Source organism: Eschscholzia californica, unplaced genomic scaffold, assembly GCF_041429995.1.
Source record: "Eschscholzia californica isolate CP2 unplaced genomic scaffold, dmEscCali1.0.p SCAF_1, whole genome shotgun sequence".
Taxonomy (NCBI): domain Eukaryota; kingdom Viridiplantae; phylum Streptophyta; class Magnoliopsida; order Ranunculales; family Papaveraceae; genus Eschscholzia; species Eschscholzia californica.
Window position 1 is genome coordinate 583,094 of NW_028238198.1, and position 19,532 is coordinate 602,625.

A 19,532-nucleotide genomic window follows, 5' to 3' on the forward strand; every position below is an offset into this window, starting at 1 on the left:
CAGAGACGTGTATCAGTGTAAAGAAATTCAATTAGCAAATAAACTTATCAAGGTAAAGCCAGACTGCAGGGATACTTTTTGCTGCTTCGCTATCCATGGTTATGATCTTTCTCGAGTCACCTTTCTGTTCACCATAACAGATACCATAATTCACGCTTTGATCACGCCAACATCCTCGTAATTTACTTCAGAAGTTCACATAACATATCGAGAACGGATTGCTAAGAGCTTTAGATATTATATGCAAATAATCCTGCTCCTTGTTTTTAGATAATACGTTTATTTCTTTGCTTATAGTAACTCAAAACTTCCAGAATACATCGAAAATCTTTCTACGTGATTTTCCGTTGACATGAAGGGCAAAAAGTTTATGAGACCGAGCTAGTCGAAAACAAAGCAAAATACTATCTCTAAAAGCGATAAACATTAAATGACTAAAGTGACCAACCAGCGTCTTCATCTTCATGGGAATAATGATAAAAGGTGATATAGTACCTTTTATTGAGCCAGACAGGAAGAAATAAACTTCTGGAAGTAGCCAAAATAAGATAGAACTTTAAGTTCCTAATTGACGGGTATCCTTTTCTAGCGCAGTTTATATCTTCGTCGTTGAGTTGCAAAGAAAGCCAACGCTTCAACTTGCTCAAACACACCGTCGTTGCCATAAGGGTCATTGATGTTCGACAAAGGATTTCAGCCAGAGAAGGTTACTAGGAGATACTGTTTGTGCTAGTGACCGATGACCATCAAGCTTCACTATTTTCGAGGAAGACAGCTAAAACAGCAAGTTATGGAAAAGCAAGACTTGATTGAAGCTTCACTAGTTTCTCTCATCTCTGTTTCTAGTTTAGAACTAGAAGAAGATGTGAATCTTGCTTGATTAGGAGGAAATAATACTAACTAGTATGATGATGAGAGGGAACTCTTGTCGACAAAGAAACAGTATCTGGACTTTTGAGTTGATCAAGTTGTTTAGTACCTCTTCGAAGAAGATACTCAATGTAGATAAAATTCTTTCGTTCGACATTGTTGGCATTGCGTCGAAATTCAGATGAAACAATTGATTCGATATTATTTCTCTCTTCTGGTCCTTTGGTTCTTGCTGTTCTTAGAAACCCTCTATATAATCCCAATACTAGCTTTTGTAATCCTGTCAACCTTTTCATTTTGTTTCAACAATCAAATTAAAACATCTTCTTCACCATGAATAAATTCTCTCCATCTTTTTTTATTCAAAAACGTTTCATATTTTATAGGTACTACTAAATTATGAAAATTACCCAATTTTGTTTAAATATCACCATCCCATTGAGTTGTTCTTCCTTCAACATCTTTGTATAATCCCCCATTAATGAATGAATACTTTCAGCTTCACAAGAATCTTCCCTCTCTCTCTATTTCTTTCTCTCTACATTATGAAAAAAAAAACATTAGGAAATCTCAATCAGAGAAACTATTAATTTGGGCAAAGCTTAAATCATCTATATATATATATATATATATATATATATATATATATATTCCAACCAAACAAAACCTACCCAGAAAGCTTAAACCCTTAATAGTGGAAGGATTTTTAATGGGTACCAGTAATTATGAGGATTCAAATTCATTTCCATGATTTTTATTGTGAAAGATCAGATAGAAACATTATTACAAATTTCTCGAGTTAAAGATCTGAGAAAGATTTACAGATTCAAAAAATCACAAAGTTGGAAGATTTACAGATTCAGAAGGACATTAGAAATCGACTCACCTGTGCTTTACAAACTTTCAGAGAAGATGGCTTCGAGTTAGAACTGGGAACCGGAAGAAAAATAAAGAAATAGTATGTATTTCTTCAAAGTTGCGCATTTTAGCGGGTTACCTTACGCAGAAGCGCATCTTAGTGCAACCTATCGTGCGCATATTAGCCAGGACTATCGTGCGCGGCTGGGCATTTTAGTAATATGTGTAGCCACTGTTATGTTGGTAACCTAAATGAAACAACAATTGATACTTGGATAGGGTTTTACATGAAAATTTGTCATAGTTAATGAATCTTCGTAACGAAAATCTGATACTTCAAATTTGTTGAGCGAGGAGTGTGATAGAATACAATATTAAGTAGCATAATGGAGGAGATGGAGCTAGTTTCGGATACATGGATTTAGAATCTCCTACGGAGAATCCTTAAAAAGTCGGACAAAAGCTTCAAAACTGAAATGATGAGTAAAACTCGTTGTGTTGTTTTCCACCACTTTACCCATTACCAAAACTATCCTTTTTTATTTACTTGTTTATGGCAAGACATAAACATAGATTTAAAAACAAACAATAACTCCAATTTATAAAATGCCTTTTTTACATTCACAAATTACTCTCCGTCAAGAACTCTGCAAAATTTTGTTTCGCAAAATTGCGATAAAACTTATGTGAAAGACATAGCTTAGCAACACGAGCCAAAGAGAGGGCGAGCTTAATCACTCCTTCCTCAATATCTTGCCAGGAGCATTCTTCGGTATCAATTCACTATTATTTTCTTGTATGGTGGTGATACACTGATACCTGCACATATAGAGAGAGAAGATGAAATCTTATCTCTTCAAATTTGGCAAATGGCAATTTCCAACTACTTCCCTAAGTGGATTTTATGAATGTAGTTCGAACTTCCATGGAATTAAATACTTCTTGGTTTAGATGTTGATTCACGTCTCTATTTACTAAAAGAACATCGATCCTCCTCTGACCACTATCCAGAAACGAATATATAATAGAAAATTGATCCCCGACCACTATCCTGAGACATACACGAATATATGAGATCGGACAAGATTTAGGGTAATGTGGCATCCTTCTAGTGTTCCACAACCTTTTCCAATCAGAGTTTTGGGAACAATTTTAGAGTCTAACAAAAACCGCTTCTCAAAATTCAAAACATCTTCATGGAAAAATGTTACGGAACAAAAAAGATAGGCAAACTTACTACATAAATCCTATGTAGGTTGTTATGATTTGTACTTCTGATCATTTCAATCTACAAAACCGCAATTCACATAAAAATTGTGTCCATAAACTGCCTAGTTTTCTAGTTCCCTAACATCACTCAATAGGCTCACATTGGGTAAACATACCAAAACTAAGCATAAGCATGCGTAAACTAATTTAATAAAATTAATTCCAAACTATTATAGTATATGATAAAATAACATTTCAGTGGATTAGGTAAAAACATAACAAGAAAGATCCATGAAACTAAATGACAAGCTATCTTTAGCTTTTCTGCAGATATACAGCATCAAGACTCTTAATATATATATATAGGATCACGACATGTATATTTAGACAGAAATACAGAAGGATATCTCAGTAGCCAGTAGTACAACTCCCACAGACTCATGTTCGTCAGCCATAAATTACCTCTGAAATGTTTCACCGGTAAAAGACCAACATTCTTATCACCTTTCCTATACACCCTGGAGGTGGACAAATTTACCTCTGGCGAGTTGTTCAAACAGGCTATTTGATGAGAGGAGCTCAGCTGCATTTTCCCCTGACAAATTTACCAAGATATATCGGGATCTAGGACAATAACTGGTATGAAAATTAAATTAGCAAGTAAACTTATCGAGTACTCGAACAATATCAGAGACGTGTATCAGTGTACAGAAATTCAATTAGCAAATAAACTTATCAAGGTACAGCCGGACTGCAGGGATACTCTTTGGCCTTTGCTGCTTCGCTATCCATGGTTATGATCTTTTCTCGAGTCACCTCCCTGTTCACCATAACAGATACCATAATTTATGCGTTGACACGCCAACATCCTCGAAATTTACTTCTGAAGTTCAGATAACATATCGAGAACTGATTTTTATGAGCTTTGGATATTAGATGCAAATAATCCTGCTCTTTGTTTCAGATAATATGTTTGTTTCTTTGCTTATAGTAACTCAAAGCTTACGTAACGTAATACAACGAAAATCTTCTATGTAATTTTCCGTTGACATGAAGGGCAAAAAATTTATGAGACCGAGCTAATCTAAAACCAAGCAAAATACTATCTCTAAAAGCGATAAACATTAAATGACTAAAGTGACCAACGTCTTCATCTTCATGGGAATAATGATAAAAGGTGATATAGTACCTTCATTGAGCCAGACAGGAAGAAGTAACCTTCTTGAAGTAGCCAAATAAGATAGAATTCCTAATTGACCAGAATCCTCTTCTAGTGCAGTATATATTTTTGTCAAGTTGCAAAGAGAGCAAATGTTTCAACTTGCTCAAACATACCGTATACCAAAGATAACATGTAAATTTCTCTACAACGTCATAAAATCTACAACAAGAGTAAGTGAAATGAAGTACCAACAAATCGAAGTGAGAAGTTCAGAGATTGGAAACCAGATACTATCGCCTGAGGTTAACTTAGAAGCAGCTTACCCGATTGTCAAAAAAAACTCAGATCAGCTCCTCTTGAAAAAGGAAAGGAAAATGGTAGTAGAATACATGCCACAGAAACTTTTAAAATTGCCATAAGTTCATTGATGTTCCACCGAGGATTTCAGCCAGAGGTTATTAGGAATACTGTTTGTGCTAGTGACCAATGACCATCAAGCTTCACTATTTTCGAGGAAGACAGCTAAAAACTGCAATTTATGGAAAAGCAAGATTTGATTGAAGCTATTACCTTGTCTGACTGCAACAGGAAATTGGCATTCGGTGTATCAATATCGTAAACGACAGACGACATTCACATCTAGTCAGAAAAAAAAGCATCAAGAAACAAGTTCAACCTAAACCAGAAGAAAGAACAGAGGCTAACAAAAGCATGAAGTTAAAACTTTGAATGAAAAAACTGGCCCACATCCTGATAAGGGATGATATAAGATGTTCACGGCTATGAGTGGCATTAAGCAACTTGTTCATAAAGAATGAGTAGCATTATACAACATGAACACCAATTGCCGTCCTCACAGCAAGATCCCTAGAAATGCTCATGCATCGCATGCTTTCTTTCCTACTTTTATTTGATACGAGATGCCTATTAAAACTATTTCTAGAGAAAGAGTAAATGTCGGCGAAAGTTTGCAACAATTACTTGCAAAAAATGAAAAAATTGTAACTTCATTCTTCGAGGGCACGAATTTAGAGAATTTCTAAGTCAGTACCCAATCAGCTTTCTGAATGATGTAAGTAAAGAAATATGGATGGCCTTTTTCTTTCTCCAAGATGATAAGAAAGCATACAAAAACCTACGTACCATGGGAACATTAAAATGTCACGTCCTCAAACAACATGCTGAACTTAGTGAAACAATTAAAGCTAGATCATGATTCCCTTCAAATATGTATTGAGGAAGAGGTCAAGCCAAACCCCAGTGGTTGTTTATAGTCCACAATTAAGTAAGTATGTTACCTTTGAAGTGAAGATGATTATCCTTCAACTTCTTCAGGTATGAAAAAACAAGGAATGCCTCTCCACGCCACACCAATCGTCTCTCGCAAATACAACGTGAAGATTAAAAGAAACAGAACAGATGATTAATTAAATAACACAGAGAACTTAAATCCAAATTGTTCTCAACAGCCAAATTTGTATAGCATCGTCACGTTGTGTCAATGGAAAATATGTTACATATTGAAATTTCAAATGGAACTGATGTTACGAAGAAAAGTTTTTTTCCACACCTTGTGATGCAAAGCAAAAGTGAATACTATAATCACCAACGCTCAATGAGAAAATATCCTGCAACACAATACATTGGCCGCAGACAACAAATGAAAGCTTCTGACACCAAAGTCTTCAGATGTGCCTGCTAAAGAATAGCATCATATGTCACCAGTAACAGAGGCTTCAACAACCCCGCATGACAAATCAAGTATCTAACCTCAAAGGTGCTCATCAGCCGTGAAATTTGGAGATCCATCAGAAAAGAGGTCAATGGCACCACATAAATCAATTCATACCGTCAGCCAAACAGACCAGTAGTACCCAGCTCTCTTTGTTGCAACTCCTTTCTCCGCTGCTCTTCTAATGGATCTGGACTCCTCATAACTCTTCGTTGACGCCTAATAATCATGAAAAGAAATTCCAGAGAAGAAAATTAGACTTATGCTGAACTTTGCTCGATAGTTTGCTGATTTATTAAATTTCTAAAGCACCGCTTCCCGTTATCAATAGTCACATGTCTCAGCTAAGATGGGGTGAAATACCTGTCTTGAGCATGTTGAGCAGGAAAAGTTGGCATAAAATCCTTCGATTTTGGGAGAGGAACTTCACGGAACCACTCATGGTTAAGGGCATCTCCAGCAGTTATCCGCTGCAAAACGTAGGTATAACACTAGCTTAGAATCATTACCAAGAAAAAGTATCAATTAAAGTAGAAAGGGAAAAAACAAAAGAACCGTATAATGGGAGTCGAGTATCAGAAAATAACCAATTTAATATACTGAAGCATTTGAAAAATACCTGCTCTGGGTCATATGTGAGTAATTTGTTCAACAAATCAAATCCAGATTCCGAAAGAATCGGAGATCCAGTGAATGATGTGGCTGGGAATTTCTTACGAAGCATATTATACCTGAAAAAAAGACATCAACAGTTGCAAGAAAGATATTACATATTGTCAACTGAAAATGGAAGCAGGCAAACCAGAAAGTCTAACCAGATCACGGAAAAATGCAAGCCTGGCACAAGAGTGCCAACAATAAGAACACATTCAATTGCATGATGAGCTAACTAACCAGGAAATAAGAGATACCGACTTACTTTTGCTTAACGAAGTTGACTTTGACTCCAGGTAGTTTGGAATAACCTGGCCAAATCGCCTCACTCGGTGTGCCAAGCATGCGAAAGATCTGCAATTGAGATGAACCTATGAAAAGGAATCTCATAAACCCCACAATACCGCTGACGAAAAACTTTCCAAGAATGAAAATTACCTTGTCCAGCTGATCTATTTCAGTTTTCCCATTAAAAAGTGGTTCCTTCGATAAAAGTTCACCCATTATGCAGCCTAGTGACCACATATCAATTGCTGTTGAATATTGCTTCGCTCCTAATAGAAGCTCAGGTGCCCTACAAAGTAGACAAAAAAGCGCATTACTTGTACAGTGGTAACATACAAGTCAGGTGTTCTTGAACAATGTCTAACCAAGTATTAGGAATAGAAAGTTAGAAAGCATAAACAAGTGCATGACTCTATAACAGAACAAATGGAGAAGAAAGTTAGAAAACATAAAGAAGTTCATGACACCAAAGGGCAATAATAGTAGGTAAAGCCCTCACCTGTACCACAGAGTAACCACCAAATGGGTGTAGGGCTTCAATGGACTCCCATACTGGCGAGACAACCCAAAGTCACAGATCTTCAATTCACCCTTGTTATTCAGCAGAAGATTTGATGTCTTTAAATCCCTATGAAGAACCCAATTATCATGAAGATATTTGACACCCTCTAATAGTTGTAGCATTAAACATTTGACTTCACTCTGACTAAAAGGCTGCTTCATTGTTTCCATCAATGCTTTAAGATCATGTTCCATGTACTCCATAACCATAAAAATACTATCAAGGTTGCTCCCCACGACGACTTCCTTGACATCTACAATTGATGGGTGATGAAACGACAGTAAAATGTTTATTTCCCTCAAAGAAGTCAAGGGGAACCCTTCTCTTTCTTTCTCCATCTTCACCTTCTTTAAAGCTACTATTTCACCAGTCTTTTTATCCTTAGCTCTATATACAACACCATATGTGCCTTCATCTATCTTGTTTAGTCTCTCATATTCATCGACACTTCTACACCCCTGAAGCATGTTTATGCATCTTTGGGGAGGAGCTTTTATCTCTGAGGTTCTTTGCGAGTCATCTTTCTCGTCAGATTCTGTATCTGAGTGACAAACAATTTCCTTGTCTTCATCTATCTCCATGTTATCATTCTTCCCAGAATCGTTACCAGGGTACTCACCTTCACTGCCAGACCCAACATCACGACCTCCGTCAGAACCTAATGACCGGGCTCTAGTTCTATCTAAGCCTTCTCTGTTGAGTTCACCAAGTACAGGAGTTGATGCGTTAGTCTTTAACTTGGTCTCCGGGAACCCAGAACCAGTCATCTTTTTCCTTTTCCTAGGCATTTCATCATCGCCAGGGGACATACTCTCATCTTCTGCCCATCGCGAAGAAGAAATGTTCCGACTAGAAACAAAATCATCTTCTTCTAACTGCCCAGGTTCTTGGGCATTGCTCCAATGATGATCCTGGGGTGAAGTGGACAAGCTTTCAGGTGACTCTGAAGCAGCAGGCCCCGCCATCCCAGATCCTATGAGAGGCTTGGGTATCAAAGGAAGGGGACTGGGTAGTCGGATAGGTTTAATAGCAGAAATCAGCATACCACCTTCAGGAATAGTATTAGGTGACTGGTGAAAAGATTCGGGCAGTGGGGGAGGAGGAGGTAGGGGTAAATCTGTCGAAACAGTTCCGTCTTTGGATAAGGTAACTGGCAAGGTTTTCTTTTCTCTATCCCACACAATTGGTGAAAACTTCCTCTTCTTACCTGGAGGAGAGTGAACCCTATTTTGAAAACCAGAAATAACCTCAATCCCCTTCATCAGTGATCCAGAAGCAATGGTATCATCAGATCCACTCCCACTTGACAACTCACCAGGTTCTCTGTCAGCTAATCTAGCAGACAACCCAACTCTTCTACTACTAAGATCACCACTCTTGCTATCCGAATTACTAGTGCTTGAAGATGAATGATACCCATTATTGATCACTATCCTCTCCTTAATATCCTTTGGTCGAATCCCAAATCTCTCCCTAGAATTCCTTTCTCTCTCCCGCTCAATTTCACGAGTTTTTGACTGTTCCTGACCAAAATTCCGCTCACGATCAAATCCATTTGAGTAATAAAAATCCCTCTTTTCGGTAAATTCAACATCTGACTTACGTTCCCTCACTTCATTGTCGCGATAACTTCCATTTCTTCCAGCAGCCATTATAGCAAAATTTAGATCCAACAAGCAAACAAAACCCTAAAAGTTGCCCTTTTTTAACATTAACCCCAAAAAATCTCCTAAAAGAACAAGAATTCACAACAGATCTAATAGAGATATCAACCCCAATCTTATCACTCGAATTCTAGGTTTTCTTGTCTAGAAGGTGGTAAATTCTGGTGCAAAGTCGAAAAATTAGAATAGGAGAAGAAACCCTAGAAATCAGAGATTGTTAAACCATATAAGAATTCGATTATCTTCGATCTTCTTCTCTCTAAATATATCTCTATAGGGAATGAGTCACTAGAAGCAAGATTATAGCAAATAATTTAGATAAAAGCTTACCGGGAAAACCTAATTCGAACGAAAAATTCCCCCAATTTCTTCTTCAGTCTCTCTCTCTCTCCCTCTTCGCGGTTTCCGGAAAGTAGATAGATTGCCGCAACAAATGACAAGATGCGGGTCGCACTAGGTTTGGACAGACGTTAAATTTGGAAATGTGTTTTCATGCTCGTGTGACAGTCTAAAGAGTCTTTTATGTGGCCTTTAGTGTCCGATATGTCTGTGATAACGGATTAACGGTAGTTATAGCGCGCTTTTTCAATTCACACATTTATTCCCGTGACGTTTTATTGTTTTTATGTCTATTAAATGTAATCACTCTTGGAATCCATGTCAAAAAAATGTGCTCTGAAGTGTTTTTGTCGTCGTCGGAGAACTTTTAGAGCAGTACGAAGAAAATGGACAATAACAATATTTTGAAGAGACATCTTTAAAGTTACCAGGAAAAAGACACATGACGACCATTTTTACTCTCTATAATCTTCATTAACCAGCCTCACTGACAACCACAATCTCTGCCACAATTTCTCCTTTGTCTCTACGATTTTTCTATCTATGTTCTTGTTATCTGCTGACAGTTGAGGAAATCTTTTCTATGTTTTTTTTGTTAATTATCTATTAATGTCTTTGTTCTTATTTATTTCAATACTATCCGATTTTACATAACAAATAAGTCAGATAGTTATGAATGTAGTTACATTATGTTCCTTTAGTTACGAATTTTTTCGTATTAAGATGTTAGGTAGAATATCTTAAGTTTATATGAGAATATTGCTCCATTTGATAAATGTTCGATTACATTTTTTGTTTAAGGACTATTTTATAGTAATGAACTTAGCTTATTCTACTCAAATTTTAAGTTGCACAAGAATATATGTACTACTCGTCTACTACCAGCATGCTATGTGAAATTTTTGTTTTTATGAAGTTTTGTGACAAAAATTTTCACGATGAAAGATCGATAATTGTTTTTTATTAGTGTCTAAGGGTGATTGTGATTGGAGATGATGGTGCATGTGATAATGGTGGTGAAGATCAAGCCAACAACGACAAAAGGTGGGTCTTTACAATATGGAAACTTCTCTATCCACGACCAAACATCTTCTTTCCCTTTTCTGGTGCGCGTAACAATTGACTTGATACATTTACACACACCAAGTTGAGTGGATAATGGTCATGGGTGGTAAAAAAGAAAAACTTTTGTGCCGAGTTGACTCATCCTGCTCCATATCCTCTTTTTTCTTCTTCTTTTTTAATTTGCCGTACTCGATCAGGTGTTTGGATCCAGAGATAAAGGCAAGAAAGTCAAAGAATGAAACACAGCCGATCCGGCTCCATGAACATGATTCGTTCATTCGTCCAACGACCCACATAACTTTCTCTGTTAGGCTTATTGGACAACAACAATAGATGTTCAAAATAAAGCTTGTACGTTTCAAAAGATGGAGCAAGGATAATTTACTAAGTATATCAAAACTCATCCCATCCATTGTAGTTAGTATGCAGGAATGATCATGTACATAGATATGCTAATTTCAGCTTCTTCGTATCTTATGGTTTAGCTGAGAGAGTAATTCAATTCCTTGATGCTGCAAATGAAATTGCAGTGAATTCTCACTACAACTACTTGCAAATAGAATAAGAGGGTGAGCTATGCTGCATACCCATAGCGTTCATTCACCAACATCACCCTACCCACGTCAATTATCGCTTTGCACTTCATCAACCCCCCTATTGCCCTCTCCATTGCTGTCATTCTCTTCACGTACAAGCTTTCTTTCAACTCCATAACCACAAGCTATCTTCTCACTGTTCCACCACCACTTTTAAAATGAGTCTTAATAGGGCCTTAAAATAAGCACAAACGTTCAAGTGACCGTTTGGTTAGTAACTAGGCCAACACCTGAAAGGGGTCGTCTGTCTAGAGCCCACCATGTTGGGTTGGGGTATAATCGCTTCCATAATGCTGCAATTCACTATCCAGCCGCCCGACACAATAGGTTGTCCTAAAATTTAAGTAAAAACTTTAACTACGACAACAAAACCTAACCCAGAATGTGTAGGTGGTTTTGGATATATACTAATAATTATCTAATGCAAAGTTTTGCATCTTCCTCATTGTACTGATATTATTAGGGACCTTGGTGGTGGTTATGGCATATGGTCAGCTGAGTTTGGAAGGGATCGCCCGATAAGAAAGAGTGAACGAGAGAAAGAGACTCGCTTGGTTTATTAAGTGGTACTAAATGACCTGCCCCTCTCACCGTTATAAATTTTTGTCCCTGGTATTCCACCATTCTCCCTCCAACCTGCTCGATTGATCATCTGTTAATTATTTCACACGTACATCAAGAAAATCAAAACATTTTATTTAAATACCAACTAAAACATCGATTAGTAGAAAGAAAACTGACTTGCAAACTTTTCCATTCTCCAGTAATTTTGGCATGTAGAGACCATTGAACATCAACCTTGTTGAAGTATTATACTGCGTATGTAGAAAAACAAGGATCATAACCTCCAAATATTATCATCCTCCTCGTCAATCCATGATTACTATCTCCCTGTGCACATTTTATATAAAAGAAATGTGAGAATAGTCTCACATGAAAGAATATGTAGTTCCATAGGGGTGTACAGCATTTTCCACATCGTTGAGCAAGGAAAGTGAATTGTGTTTGAGGAGAGGTGAGAGGATATAGATTGTAGACATCTATCTTCCTACTAGATTCATGGATTCATTGCATTCATCTGACCAGTTGAGGAGCTTGAAATCGCATACATTTGTAGCATGCTCTTATACTTGCCTCGATATAACTGAATGATTCCATGCATATTCTAGTAATCCCAACCGTCATCGGTGAAACACACATGAAATCTTTTAATATACTACATTTTCTAAAAAAGACACTTATAGCAGGTATTAGTAGTATCTTTTGTAGACCCTAAACAGAGTGACCGACTAGTTAGGGTGGCGGGAGTAATTGAAATAAATACAGAGTACCACACCCCAACTATATGATTTAATGAGGGTAATTTAGGTAGTTCAATTAAACTACACAGTTTTATTTAGGGATAATTCCGTTTTGGCCCCTGATTGTTGACTAACTCGCCGTTTTGACTCCCAATTGTATCTGGCAGTTCGTTTTGGCCCCAAAATCCATATTTCGGGCCGTGCTGACATCATCAAGGCATAAACAATACTTTTCAATACCTGAATTACCCCTCTGACCAAATCCAAATCCCATGTTGTCAAATCATTTAATCTTAATTCCTTTTCCCAAGACCCTTTCTTCTCCATTTTCATATCATTTCACTATCTCTCTCTACATTTTCTTCTCTCTCTACTTTTTCCTTCTCCATCTCTGCATTACGAAAATGGAGATGAAGCAAACTAATGATTTCTGTTAAGCCATCTGAGCCTAATGAATCCAACGCAAATTCCATCACTTCTAGATGGCAGGGCAAGTTAGGGTGTGGAGAATTGACTGGAAATCCGCCTGAAAATAGAAAAATAAAATGGTTATTCAAAACTTCAACTGAGAAAAGGGAATGAACAATTACAGCCACCGATCTAATTTAAGACTATAATTATATTCATTTAGAGTGTTTCAAGATCCTAGGATATTTTAACTACTTAACACAATATATTTGCTTTTGAAAGCTACAAATACCGTTTATTTTCTGATTGAGCTTCATCTGCGAAGTGCGAACCCATTTCTTCTTAAAGCTGATGATTTAACAATAAAATATGTTAATAAAAGGTATGAAGGATTAGTAGCAGTTTGAAATAAAACCATTAAAGGAAAAGGAGTGGACTCATCTTGAACCATTACTTGTTCATAAATATAATTCGGATGCTGGTTTCCCCAAAGCTCTTAAACTAAGATGTTTACTTTGTCATTCTACTTTTTCAGCTTCAAACCCATCTAGAACTGCTTTCGAACATCTCAAAAGAGGAACTTGTCCTAATTTTCATTCTTTGCCAAAACCCGTCTCTTCCGTTTCACCTATTTCATCTTTACCTTCTCCTCCTCCTCCTGCCCTTTGTTCTCCTCATCACCAAATCTACCACAAAAGGGGTCCTTCTGATCACCGGGGCTATGGTGGCGGTGGTGGTGGTGGTGGTGTTGATGGGTGTTCTTCATCTTCTTACCAGGAAGCATTATCTCTTACCATGAACGATCCTAGATTCTGTTCAGAAATTTCTTTTAATAATCAAGTTTCATTAGTTTCACCAACACAATTAATCAATTCCTAGCATTTGATATTATCAGGTGGGAAAAAAGATTTAGGTGCATTAGCTATGTTAGAATCAGTGTGAAGAAATTGAAAAATCCTAAATCTTCACCTAGGATATCCCCTAATTTAGAGTGCTTGAAGATACTAGGATATCCCTTGTTTGAGAGAAGGAAAAAATAGAGAGAGAAAGAAGAAAATGTAGAAAGAGAAAGTGAAATGATATGAAAATGGAGAAGAAAGAGTCTTGGGAAAAGGAATTAGGATTAATGATTTGGCAACTTGGAATTTGGTTTTGATTTGGTCAGAGGGGTAATTCAGGTATTGAAAAGTATTGCTTATGCCTTGATGATGTCAGCATTGTCCGAAAAATGGATCTTGGGACCAAAACGAATTGTCGGACACAATTGGGGGCCAAAACGGTGAGTTGGTCAACAACTGGGGGCCAAAACGGAATTAACCCTTTTATTTATTTATTAGTATATTTTTTTTTTTTGAAGGCAAAGGAAACAATTTCCATTAATAAGTGATAAAATCACATTGTTTACTTGGATAATTCTTATTTCTCTCTTCTGAGACTTAATGACAGTTACATACTTTTAAATGCAAAGTGCCTCATGAAGAGAAATAAATTGGACTAGACACAAACACAATGATCCTAAAGATGGAGAACATAGAGGCCGACAAAGAGATCTAAAGATCGATAAAAGAGACCTATTATAATAATACAATAATAATAATACAAAGTAATGAAATATAATAATGAAATATATATATATTAATGAAATATATGAACTCCCGCCCTCTCTAGAAGTGTGATTCATTCATTTTTAGGGTTTCAGTTTTTGTGAGAAAATATGAGTAATCCCCCACCATTTCTTCCTATTAGAGATGCAATTGTAAGACTTTATCACAAGGTTAATCTTCTAGGAGTAATAACTGAATTCGGTCTTCCTTATCCGAGTAAAGGAACTGGTAAACCCTCTTTTTTTTACATTTCAATTCGAGCTTATTAGGGTTTTACTTTTTCATTTTATATGGTATTTTACGTCTTAATCTTGATTCTTTCCCCTAACATCTTATAAAGTAAACAGTTTGAACCCTAGAATACAAAATAACCCTAGAATTTAGGGCACGCCAATCAGCCATTCTACCCATATTAGATGTTTTACTGCTGTACAAGATTGCTGATTTTGACTCTTGTTACAAAACCCACACTCTCAAATAACCTAAGAAGTTGAAATTTAGGGCACCATGATATGCTAATCAAGCATTGATGGATGTTATATAAATTCATTGTTTACCTGCAGATTGGGTATGCACATTGAAGATAACGGACAAATCATATGAGGGTGATAGCCTTGTGGTTAATATTTTTGCAGAAACCATGGAACAACTACCCCATATTAAATCAGCTGGAGATATTGTTCTCCTTTCTCAAGTTGTGGTATGCATCAAAATCAAATTTTTTGGAAACAAAACTTTCTTCGATAAATTTTCATGGAATTACTTGCTTAAAAATATGCCTATAATTTATAAATAGTAATTTTGATTTTCGTTAGTTGTGGGATTGTGTTATTTAATGTTCAATACATGTTATCTAAAGCTTGTACGTGTTGATCAGATTAAGCTCTAACTTGTACGAATTTATAGTGTTGTTGTTTCTGTAATTGAAAAATGGAAATTGTGTCTTGCGATTCTTGCTACGATGCTCGAGAAACCTCCTTATCCAACTATGGATCTGACAAATAGTCATTTCTGAACATAATCAAAGTGCTTAGTAGTTGTAATGCTTCTCGAAGTTGTGTACATTGTGATCCTATGAATGATAGGTTTTAGTTCCTGTTTGTAACGAGTAGTTCAAAGTGCCTTTAGTGGAAACTGGGAACTCTAGTAACTCTTTAAGGAAAGGAAATTGAAACACGAGGTACGCCGACTCCCTCATAGATGAACTTTAGTACAGAAACATAATGCACTTAATCTTGGGAGAACAGATCCATAATGTTAGATTGCCGCGTGATCTTTAATACTTCTCCTTGAATGGCGATGACCAATCTAAAGCTAGAAAACCAGTCTACCTCACAAGGGTACATTAAAACTGAAGATAGAAGGAAATGATGTTTTAGGCGTAACCGCGTAAATAATATACGGGCTTCAATATATCATGCTCAGGATACTTATATTCCAGAAGGTTTTATGACATTTCACTTAATTGTTGAGTTAAAACTGATTTGCATATGACATTTAAATTGCAAATCCTTCTGATTCCGAGTGATTGAAAATTCATCTCGTTGGAGGTAGGATAATCCTCCAAATTGCCATGAGACAGTCTGGAGGGTGCTTCCAGACCGCCTCACGGCAGTTTCAAAGATGCTTCTCGACTTCCCGGACCCGGACGGACGGTTGTATTCCTATACATTTTTATTTCAATCTTGTTACAGAAAATTGTGCAAGGTTACGCCGATAAGCTCGTCTGTTGACAGACCAAATTTTTATTCGTAGTGGCAGACGACCACTTAGAATTCGAAGGTCTATTTATTTTCAGTTACTTCTATTCGTCTTTGAGTCCCTACTTGTTGAAGAGGGAAGAAGAAGAAAAGAGTTTGTTTCTCGTTGCTGTCCTTCTAAAGTTCTGTAAATGAGTTTAAATTATAGAACTCAGATGTTTCTTATAGTATGAGATGCCTGATGACATTTAACAAAATTGGATTTGACATGAAGATGTTACATAGTGATTTAGAAGTCTTAGTAGCAACATAGTTTTGAACGTATAATAGTTGAATTTACTCCTGGTGAAATGAGATTCTGTGCTTGTATACGACATGCTCTGATTCAGTTTTCTATATAAAAAACGTAATTCTTCTTCTCTGTTAGTTTTCCTTAATGTTTCCTGAAGTTCAATATGTTCTTGTTAAAACTTAACATACACTATTTGCAGATGAAACCTTTCCAAGATGTGGTAACCGCAGTTTATAGGAAGCAGCAATCTTCATTTGCTTTGTTTGAAGGAAAGTCGAGTGAAAACTTAATGCCATATCAAGCTTCTTCAAATTTTTGCCTAACAGATCAAGATGTGGAGTTCACTGCACTTCTTAGAACATGGATGCTCAATTCACAACTTGATTCAGGTGTAATTTTATGAGCGTATTGAATGTAATTACTCTAGCTTCTTTTCTTAATTATATCAGATTTCTTTTGACTTATCAACTAAAACTGCTTACATGCTTTAGGATCACAGGAGTCCTTGTTGTTGAGAGAGATCAAGGAAGATCATGATTTCGAACTTGTCTGCAAGGTAACTTCTTTACATCCGACTAGTTTCGGTCTTTAATATTTTGTACTTGTTTGTATTGAAAGAGTCAGAAAGACGTACACTTTTCATTTTACTTTGCTTGTTTTTTTTTTGACCTTCAAAAGATTCTTCATATTACTGAAGTTTCTAATGGTGCACGAATACTCTTTGTGTGGGACGGAACTGATGTTCCTCCAACAAGTTTCCAATCAAGGTATGTAGTTGTTGACCCTTTACTGGACTCAAATCTAATTTTAGTAATGTTTGTTAATAGGAGAACTATATTTATGACCTTCAGGCTAAAAGACGAACGGGAGAATCCACTTCCATTGCAGGTGGAAGCAGTACCTTTGCGAAGAGAGGTCTTATGTACATTTCCACCTGTGGGATCTGTCTTGAGAGTAATAATTGACGAGTCCAGTTGTAAAACTGGTCTTCGATTGCCAGAGAGCGGTTGTTGGGTTAAGCTTATTAATATACAATGTAAAGTGTGGATGGGGCTGTGGTCTGGTGTATTCACGTTGTTCACGAGGGTTCACATTTTGTCCAATGAGGACATTGTCGTAATGCATAAGCGAAGGTAATCAGTTTTTTGTTACAAGTTATCATGAAAAACATTGTACTATCAGCTTGAATGCTTACTTTTATGCATCAGGGTTGCTGAGAAACGCTTATCTGCCACCTGGGACCGAATGCCTTTTTCAGCCTTTCCTTGGGCTTCTTGTATTACAGGTTTTCATCCTATTTGTAATGATAAGATTTTCTCTTCCTATGCGGTTTTCTCCTGGTTTGTCGCCACCTTAATATTTCATCTTAAGACCGTTTCTGTTTTTTATTTTTCAGAGACAGATCATGAACACGCGCCAATTAGAACACTTATGGATGTTCTTACATATTCACAGGTGATTCATAATTTCTCGTAAGCTGCATTTCTTTCTTAATTATATTCGAGGCTACATAAGACTGACCCAATATTAACTGTGTTAAGCTTCAAACAAATCCTTTTGTGGAACAGTCCATACCTTTTTTTAATCGTCCATCCATGGGAGAAACAAAAGGTTGCCTTGATTTAATCCAAGAGTGTTGTACATTACAGGTTACAGCCAATTTCAAATGTATCGTTCGAGTTGTTGCAATTTGTCCCTGGCAGGTTGAGAGTTTCCGTTGCTCTGGCAACTATTTGGTGAAGTTGACACTGGAGGACCCGACTGCAAGAATCCGTGCTTATGTATATGGTGAAGACGGGGTAAACGCTTTCTACTCCTTCAACTAGAAACAGTATCTATGTGAAATTGATGCTGCTCCTTGTTAGTATATTTTTGCCCTGCCGGACACTGGATGCTAATGTTGAATGCCGGAATACCCTTGTCAGATATACTCCTTGTTAGTATATTTGTTGGAGCTTGCACAGAATCGTCTCTTTGACAATATGGTCAAGGTCTTTGTGTAATTTAAAAATGGTATATGAAAAGTATGAAATTCTGAGCAGAAACGGAGCACATCACTAAGAAAAGAACTTGTATGGTTATAGCTCGGTACTGGCGTTTTCCACTTAGCTAGGCCGCCCTTCAAGCAAGCGAAGGCAGGCTATGGCCTGCCTCTAGCCTACTCGAGACATGCTGGGGCAGGGCGATCTACACCATATCCATCCTGTGCTTTAAATAACATAGTTCAATTGTCTCTAAACTTAACTCCCACCTTTCTATAGATCGGTTCCCAATTTTAACTGGCATCGTGTCAATTCATGACCAGGAAAAGTTTTTCGATGGTTGCCAATCCATGGAAGTACTGAGCAAGAAGTGTAACAAACTTCTCGGAATATCTGAAGGCGATCACATCGAGGAAGACTCATGCAGCAACCCACCGTGGATTCAGTGTTGTTTGAAGTCTTATTATCTTGATAAAGCTAACCCTTGGGCAACCAGGAAGTACCGCGTCTTCGGCACCAAGCTTCTAGGATGAAGAATGTGAAGATCAACAGTTCATCTGTTTTTTTGTGAATAATTGTAAAATTATGTGCAGCTAGAAAAATCTTATTTTGAAGTTGAACCTTTCACTCTAATATATAGTGTAAACTGGTGATGCTTTGACCTTGAACTTTTGAGTTCTTCAATTTTAAATGGGGCAGGTTGGGCAACCTAGCTCTGAGTTTGGTTTCTTGCTAAGATCTCACATCTGCTAATCTTAATGTAATGCTTGGTGCCTTGCCGGCACACCATATAACTCTAAGCATGTGCTTGGAGTTCTAAGCTTTCCGTAGTTCTCTATGTTCTTGTTTTGAACATATTGCGATTCTCTCTATCTAAAACATGAATAGTGGTGGTGAGGATCAAGACAACAACGACGAAAAGGTCGATCGTTACAAATGAAAACTTCTCTATTCACGACCAAACGTCTGGAAACTTCTCTATTCACGATTAAACGTCCTCTTACCATTTCGCAGTGTACGTAACAATTGACTTGGTACATCTACACACACCAAGTTCAGTGGATAATGACGGTGCTTGGTAAAAAAAAAACCTTTTTGCCTATGTTTCCGAAGTTATAATTTTTTTTTTTGAGAATTCGACTACGATCCACGTTAGTCGTTACAAGGCATTGATGCATCATGAAGATGTACTAAGCATGATAACTGCCTAATTTAAACCGAGAATGAAAGAGGTCTAAAACCCGACAAC

At 37.0% G+C, this 19,532-nt stretch overlaps 2 protein-coding genes across 41 annotated transcripts; one reads left to right on the plus strand and one right to left on the minus strand.

The window, feature by feature from the left end:
* Positions 1-3,153: 3,153 nt before the first annotated feature.
* On the minus strand, positions 3,154-9,597 carry LOC147562872 (cyclin-dependent kinase G-2-like). Of its 38 annotated transcripts, none has more exons than XR_015239823.1 (10): positions 7,270-9,597; positions 6,924-7,059; positions 6,751-6,839; positions 6,451-6,562; positions 6,195-6,301; positions 5,870-6,050; positions 5,398-5,794; positions 4,423-4,628; positions 4,127-4,318; positions 3,563-3,757 (listed from the first exon to the last, which is right to left on the minus strand). XR_015239823.1 is itself a non-coding variant. In XM_086673778.1 (6 exons), exons 1-6 carry the CDS (start codon positions 8,982-8,984, stop codon positions 5,951-5,953), a joined length of 2,259 nt encoding a protein of 752 aa, XP_086529904.1. In that variant the 5' UTR covers positions 8,985-9,597; the 3' UTR covers positions 3,563-5,950. The 38 variants fall into 38 exon arrangements, 2 of the variants coding, with proteins under 2 accessions (XP_086529904.1, XP_086529990.1); XR_015239832.1 differs by having other exon boundaries at positions 4,423-4,678; XR_015239826.1 differs by lacking the exon at positions 4,423-4,628 and adding an exon at positions 4,670-4,738 and having other exon boundaries at positions 4,127-4,417.
* A 4,600-nt stretch (positions 9,598-14,197) lies between these two features.
* On the plus strand, positions 14,198-19,019 carry LOC147562873 (protection of telomeres protein 1b-like). Of its 3 annotated transcripts, XM_086673938.1 has the most exons (10): positions 14,198-14,537; positions 14,873-15,009; positions 16,501-16,690; positions 16,793-16,857; positions 16,980-17,068; positions 17,153-17,434; positions 17,510-17,586; positions 17,698-17,756; positions 17,951-18,100; positions 18,607-19,019. In XM_086673938.1, the coding sequence occupies exons 1-10, from the start codon at positions 14,420-14,422 to the stop codon at positions 18,814-18,816; spliced, it is 1,377 nt and encodes a 458-aa protein (XP_086530064.1). In that variant the 5' UTR covers positions 14,198-14,419; the 3' UTR covers positions 18,817-19,019. The 3 variants fall into 3 exon arrangements, with proteins under 3 accessions (XP_086530064.1, XP_086530072.1, XP_086530083.1); XM_086673946.1 differs by lacking the exon at positions 16,980-17,068 and having other exon boundaries at positions 14,245-14,537; positions 17,190-17,434; XM_086673957.1 differs by lacking the exon at positions 14,873-15,009 and having other exon boundaries at positions 14,357-14,537.
* Positions 19,020-19,532: the final 513 nt, after the last annotated feature.

Coding starts and splice junctions, on each gene's coding strand:
- LOC147562872 (XM_086673778.1), bottom strand. CDS start 8,984: ATGGCTGCTGGAAGAAATGGAAGTTATCGCGACAATGAAGTGAGGGAA. Junction 6,563..6,750: donor GTCAACTTCGTTAAGCAAAA/GTAAGTCGGTAT, acceptor TCTTTTTTTCAG/GTATAATATGCTTCGTAAGA. Junction 6,051..6,194: donor GCTCAACATGCTCAAGACAG/GTATTTCACCCC, acceptor CATGATTATTAG/GCGTCAACGAAGAGTTATGA.
- LOC147562873 (XM_086673938.1), top strand. CDS start 14,420: ATGAGTAATCCCCCACCATTTCTTCCTATTAGAGATGCAATTGTAAGA. Junction 17,757..17,950: donor ATGTTCTTACATATTCACAG/GTGATTCATAAT, acceptor TGTACATTACAG/GTTACAGCCAATTTCAAATG. Junction 18,101..18,606: donor ATGTATATGGTGAAGACGGG/GTAAACGCTTTC, acceptor ATTCATGACCAG/GAAAAGTTTTTCGATGGTTG.